The 6,003-nt window shown below is 50.5% G+C and overlaps 1 protein-coding gene across 6 annotated transcripts; it reads right to left on the reverse strand.

The window, feature by feature from the left end:
* Positions 1 to 32: 32 nt before the first annotated feature.
* On the reverse strand, positions 33 to 5,885 carry NABP2 (nucleic acid binding protein 2). Of its 6 annotated transcripts, none has more exons than XM_082421887.1 (7): positions 5,653 to 5,885; positions 3,830 to 3,931; positions 3,285 to 3,423; positions 3,113 to 3,184; positions 2,855 to 2,936; positions 2,697 to 2,760; positions 33 to 561 (listed from the first exon to the last, which is right to left on the reverse strand). In XM_082421887.1, exons 2-7 carry the CDS (start codon positions 3,906 to 3,908, stop codon positions 362 to 364), a joined length of 636 nt encoding a protein of 211 aa, XP_082278013.1. In that variant the 5' UTR covers positions 3,909 to 3,931; positions 5,653 to 5,885; the 3' UTR covers positions 33 to 361. The 6 variants fall into 6 exon arrangements, with proteins under 6 accessions (XP_082278013.1, XP_082278015.1, XP_082278014.1 ...); XM_082421889.1 differs by lacking the exon at positions 5,653 to 5,885 and adding an exon at positions 5,306 to 5,599; XM_082421888.1 differs by lacking the exon at positions 5,653 to 5,885 and adding an exon at positions 4,325 to 4,465.
* Positions 5,886 to 6,003: the final 118 nt, after the last annotated feature.

The raw sequence follows: 6,003 nt of genomic DNA on the forward strand, positions 1-6,003 counted from the left end.
TTCATTTTCCCACAGAGAGCAAAGGAGTCCAGTACAGAGTGGTAACATTTATTAGGAAGGAGGGATTCAATTAAACTTCCACATCTCACACACAAGAAACAGACTGTAACCGTCGTTTCTAAAGAGGAGGGAGGGGAGACAGAGGGCCCGGACTCCCAGGGGACAGGCCGCTTCAGCTGACAAGGAGGGGAGGATGGGCTGAGGGCGGATAAGGCCACTGCTCACCACCCCTCCAGTGAAGTTTAGTGGCTAAAATACTCCTACACACCACCTGCCCCCCAAAGCCAGCAGCCCGGTAGAAAGCTGTGTTCTCTAGCAGACACCTGGGTTGTGGCTGGTGGCGGGGAGGAAGAATGTCTTGCTATCTCTTGCTGCTCCTCCGGGTTTCTTTGCCATTACTGACAGGGTTGCTGGAGGGGCCAGGAGGGCCGGCAGGCGTGTGGTTGGGCTGGCTTCGGGTAATTCGGGGGGTGGGGGGGTGGGAAGGAGTGTGAGGGGGGTGTGGGCCACCACCAGGACCTGGTGGGGTGCTCAGTCCATTCCCATTCTGGCTCTCAGAGGCTAGTTGTGGGAGAAGGGGAAGAAAAACCGGAATTAGAGAACTAAGGTAGGCAGGCATCCATCCTCAAGGCCTCCCTCCAGCCCCAGCAGGCAGCACAGTCTCCGCCAAGCACAACTGCACATTGATGCCGTGGGACCAAGTGCAAAGAATGTGAGTTGTAGGAATGGGGCCCCAGAGAAGATGCAATCATCATTTTGGCAGTTGCTACATGAACTGTCGTATGATATTTTTTCTTTCTTTTTTTTTTTTTAATTTTTTTTTTTTTTTTGGCTGCGCTACGCAGTTTGTGGGATCTTAGTTCCCCAAACCAGAGATTGAACCTGGGCCCTTGGCTGTGAAAGCGCGGAGTCCTGACCACTGGACTGTGGGGAATTCCCGATATTTTTTTTCTCTTTTATCCATCTCTGTATCATTAGGAGTCAGATCTAGAATTAGCTGTTTAGTTCTAGGCTCAAGGACCACCGACAAAAGATCCCTTGACCAAAAGTGACTGTAAAACTGGAGAAGCATCGGGAGAGGAAAGGCCTGAAGTTTCTACCTTAAAATGTAAGAAGGATCTTAAAAAAAAAAGAAAGAAAGAAAGAAAAAAGTGTGGTGTGTATCACAATGATACATGTTCATTTGGGAAAATAGAAATAAGAATAAGCAAAAACACTATTATACATACTCTCACAGAGTAAGTAAAAAAACTATTATACATACTCTCACGCCCCCAAAATAATAGACAACATTTTTGTGTATATTTTCAGTGTTTGATGGTTTCCTTGAACTACTTTAGCTGTGCAAATCATTATCACCACACTTACCACAGTGTGTTACAACTGTTGTCTGTGGGACTATTTCCTTCATGGACTGCAAGCTCCTCAAGGCAAGTGCTATGTTTTTTCCTTGGCATTCCTCATCTATAAATGCTTGTTAAATGAAGGCAGAGGCCTGCCTCTCACATACACAGGGCGTCATGAACCCTAACCATATCCCTGCTGAATCCTTCTGCTCCATCAGACTAAGATATCTGCAGCCAAAATGGAAGAATAAAGCCCTTTCCTTAATTCACAGAAAAAATGAGGAGTATGTAGAAAGTCATCATTTTTATGCCACACGTTTTTTAAAAAACCTTCTGTACCTGTTAGCAGATGACAAAGCGAATAAACATCTGGCAAATGAATATTAGGGACAAACAGGCTTAAGTGTACCTTATTTAAAATATTTTTATAAATTATGGAGTTATGGAGACCTGAGAATATGTAATAGTCATATTTTCAGTTGAAAACATGGATGCTACTTTTTGTGGTGGAATTAAATGTTGTTATTTCACGGTGTTTCTAAAAAACACCATGACCCTGAGTGGTTCTGACACAGACAATTTTGGAAACCATGGTAACTGGGGATGCAGACACAGACTGAGGAAGGGTAGAGGAAGCCTGAAGCCTAGTGTCACAGGGAGAAACATAAGGCATGGATCAGAGGCAAGAGAGAGACAAACACCCAGGAGTGGTAGGGTCAGCTGCGAGATGACCCAGAAGGAGAAAAGATCAGTAAAAACCAGGTTCCTAAGGAGAAGCCAGGAGACGAAGGAAATGATGTTGGTGAGTGATTCTAATCAAAAGCTGATGATCTGCAGTAAGCCAAATTCCTCAAGAGACCAAAAGCAGGGGCTTCTGAGTTGGAAGAACCATAATCCTGAGGGCCAAGGCCTAGAAGCAGGGCCTTTAGTTTTCAAGAAAGTGGCAACCCTAAAGGGGAACTATTTAGTGCTTAAAGACTCCATGCTGAGTCCTGTAAGTAACAGAATATCAGAACTGATAATGAATCAAAATAGGCAAGGGGAAAAAAGGCAAGGTTCTGCCGGAGAAGAAGCAGAGAGGAACAAGCTGGAATGAAAGAGGGCAGTCTTTGTGGAGAAACTGCTCTCAGTTTTGCCTTTGAGTGGTAGTGGCAAAAGGGAGCTCTATCAGTGATAGAAACATGGCCCCAAATCTTTTCACCCCAGGGACTTGCAAAAGAACTGGGAGAATTGGGTGCAAGAGGATATATTGAGAGAAGAGAGATTTGGAAAAGGGATGAGGGCAATGCATCTTTCCAGGTTGGGGAGATTAGAACCAGGAGGACCAGTGGATGGAAGGAACAGGTTTACCTGGAGAAGTGGCAGGGGGTCCGGTGGTAGGCTGGGGAGCCGTAGGGCTGCTGTCGTTCTGCACCTGAAGGCACAAGTGACACATTCAGACCTTACTCCCTACCATGCTTCTTGGCCTGACCTGCCCTCCTTCCACACATCACAGCCATGGGGCTCACCGTCTTGTTGGGTGCCTGCTGGGCACTGTATTCTGGATTCGGCTCACTGAAGTTAGGAACCTCAGAATAAACCATACAGAATCTGCAAGGGGAGAAAGTGGCAAAGCCTCAGGCCCAACCTCTAGGGTACTCTGGAAACCTCAGAAAGGTCCAGGTACAGGACAGGGAATGCACACCCTTATGCTGTCTCCTTGCAAACCTCAAACTTCTCTCCTTGGCCTGGTGCTTCTACATCCCCAGCTCCAAGACAGCACTTACTCTCCAATCTTCTGAAGATCACCCCCACGGCCAGTGTACAATGTCAGACAACCTTTGAACACTGAAGCGTACCTGTGGGGTCACAAAAAGTAGGATTCAGAGTTACAGGGACTGTTAATCGCCCCTGCCCCGCTACTGCCCTTGAATAGCCAGAAGTCACCTGATGGCTTACCCTTTGGTGAGCCGGATAATATCCCCAGGCTGGATCAGGTTGCCCACATCGTCCCAGACGGAGATATTGATGCTGCCAGTTTTGTCTGCCACTTTGCAGGTCCGAACTTCGTGCCCGTCCTTTGTCTTGGTCACTCGGCCTGGAGGGAACAGAACAATGGGGTTGGGGGGTGGATGGTCAAATAAATGGGGGTGGTGGTGATCAGAGGGATGCGGTCTAGATATTGGTGGAGTGAGGAAAAAGGTGTACAAACAGGGCAAAGTCAAATCCCTGGGGCAGGTGAGGGAGGGGCCAGCACCATGGAGAGTGCCCTGAGTGGGAAGAGGCCCAAGAGGCACTGGAGGCTTGGATCTGGCAAGAGTTCCATCCATCTACCCTACACTGCAACTCTCCGGGTGGGGGCTAGAAGAGAGACAGGGCGTGAGCAGTCTTGTGGTGCGCCCTGCCATGCCGGGTGCAAGTTAAGAACGGAGGTGATGTTCCCCCCCTCCTGGGCCCCAACCCCGAGAATGCGCGCAGGGGGCCCACCGCGCCAGCAGAGCCACCTGTTTCCAGCACAATGAAGATGAGGTTCAGGTTCTTGAGCCCGGGCTTGATATCCTTCACGAAGGTCTCCGTCGTCATGCTGCCCGAGCCTCAGCACCCCACTAGAAGGGGGATAAGGGGACGAAGGTTCAACGCTTGGAGCCTTCGCCCCCATGTCCACTTCGCAAGGCCTACCTATCACACTAGGCTGGGGTCAGGCAGCCTCAAACCCTCTAACTCTTCTAAAAGGGTAGAAACGAACTTCCCCAGGGGCTTCCAACTTCAAGATCAGAATTCGGGGGGTCTCTGGATAGACTGCTTCCGGGCTGGAAGCCCCCCTCCCGGGATGCTCTTTCAGTATCAAGCCCCGACGTAGGGAAGCCTACGGAGACGGGGGCAGGGAACCTGGTGCGAAGCCAAGGAATGGAATCCCACTCGCCAAACCCTCCCGAACCCTCATCTGGACAACCGGGTACTCGGTGCATCCTCTCCCCGACCCGCAGCCCACTACCCACCCAGGCAGCCCTCCGTACAGTGCACGCCACTGAGCCGCCCGCAGGGGGAGCCAAAGGCCCCGCCGCCGCCGGATGCGGACCAATGGAACGCTAGAGTGTGAACACTCCCGGAAGTTTCCCCCGGCGGGCCTCCTCCAGCCAATCAGCACCGCCCCGGCTCCCCCTCCCCCCCCCCTCCCCGCATCCCGCCTCCAGTCGCCACCTGGCCAATCGCGATCCGAGATTCAAGCGCCTCGAAGCGGGTGGGATTTTAGGTATTAAAGGAGCCCGGGAGAGGGTTGGCTGCGCAAGAAAACACGTGGACCACCAGGGGGCGTCTCAGGTACCAATTTTCCTCCACTTGACTAGGAGAATGCACTAAGAGAAAGCTCTAAGATTTGTTTCTCCTAGACGTGACCCAGTGGAAAAAGGACCAAAGGTTTTTGGAATCCGGCGGACAAAAGTATGAAACCCAGCTCATCACTTCTTTTCTCGACAGTTCTTCAATATGTGATTCCATTTTGCAGACGAGAAAACGAAGTTATATAAGAAGCTGTGTCTAGCACACAGCAGGCAGTTTCCTCCTCTTCTCCAACTGCTTTAACTCTCATCTTTATTCCTGATTTGGGGTCCTCGACTTTAATGCACTATCCAGCTTGGTCAAGATCTCTGGAAAAAGCAGCATTCACAGCAGAGACAGACAACAGGCAGATTCATCCCCTCCCCCTTTGGAAGTAATGGAATCTGGGGCACCGAAAGCAACATTTGCATTAGACTCTCTCACAGTTTGAAACCTTTAGTTCCCTTTGAGACTTGTTACATAGTCAACAAAAGGCAGCTAGCTCTGTAATGTTGCCTATAAACCAAATATATATAAACAATATACGTACATGTGCATTACCATTTGCTTAGCGAATATCCATATCAAATACTGCTTACTATCAGATTAGCCTAAGAGGCCATGTAATTGTAATGCCTTGGTTTGCTTAATCAATCCCTTACCTTCTCCTAGAGGGCTTTAGGCTCCACCTTGACTTTCCTCGGAGCTCAAGTTCTCTCCCGCCCACACCCCCAGCCATGGTGCTGTACCCTAAGGAAGTCAAACCACAGCCCGGGAAGAGGGACATTTTATCTCCCTCCTCTCCTCTTAGGTGTTTCAGGGAACTGTACAAGTGTTTGCAAGGCCGACGTAAAGACGTCAGGAGTGCGACTGGGAGAGAGGCGGGCAACCCTAGATCAAAGTTGTCCGGTCAGACACTCCCCCGTTCCCCACCCCGTGGTCGCCTGTTGACTACATATCCACTCCCATGACCATGAGTCATAAGATCGGGAGGCTCCGGGATGCTGACCACGGCTCTGGAAACGGGAGAGGGACCGGGGAGACGGCAGGTCACTGCAGGCCAGCCTCCTAGAGACGATCTCGCAGCAAGCCGCATCAGCTTTAGGGCACGAACACGTGCACCCCTCCAAAGCGAAGTCTCGCGTTCCGGGAGAGTCGACCTCCTGCTCTGCAGCTGAAGTTCACGCTGGGAAGAACATAGAGCTCTCCCTCCCAAATGGCTATCCAGTTCTCGCTGGGACCATAAAGACTTCCGGTCTAGAGCGGAGGCCTGGCTAGCCTTCCACTCGCCTCGTTGGCCGCTTGTGGCTTCTAGTTCGGGTCTGAGTTAAACAAAGAGGCGGAGTTTGGTGACGAGCTT

Source organism: Balaenoptera physalus (assembly GCF_965194825.1).
Source record: "Balaenoptera physalus genome assembly, chromosome: 13".
Classification (NCBI taxonomy): Eukaryota; Metazoa; Chordata; class Mammalia; order Artiodactyla; family Balaenopteridae; genus Balaenoptera; species Balaenoptera physalus.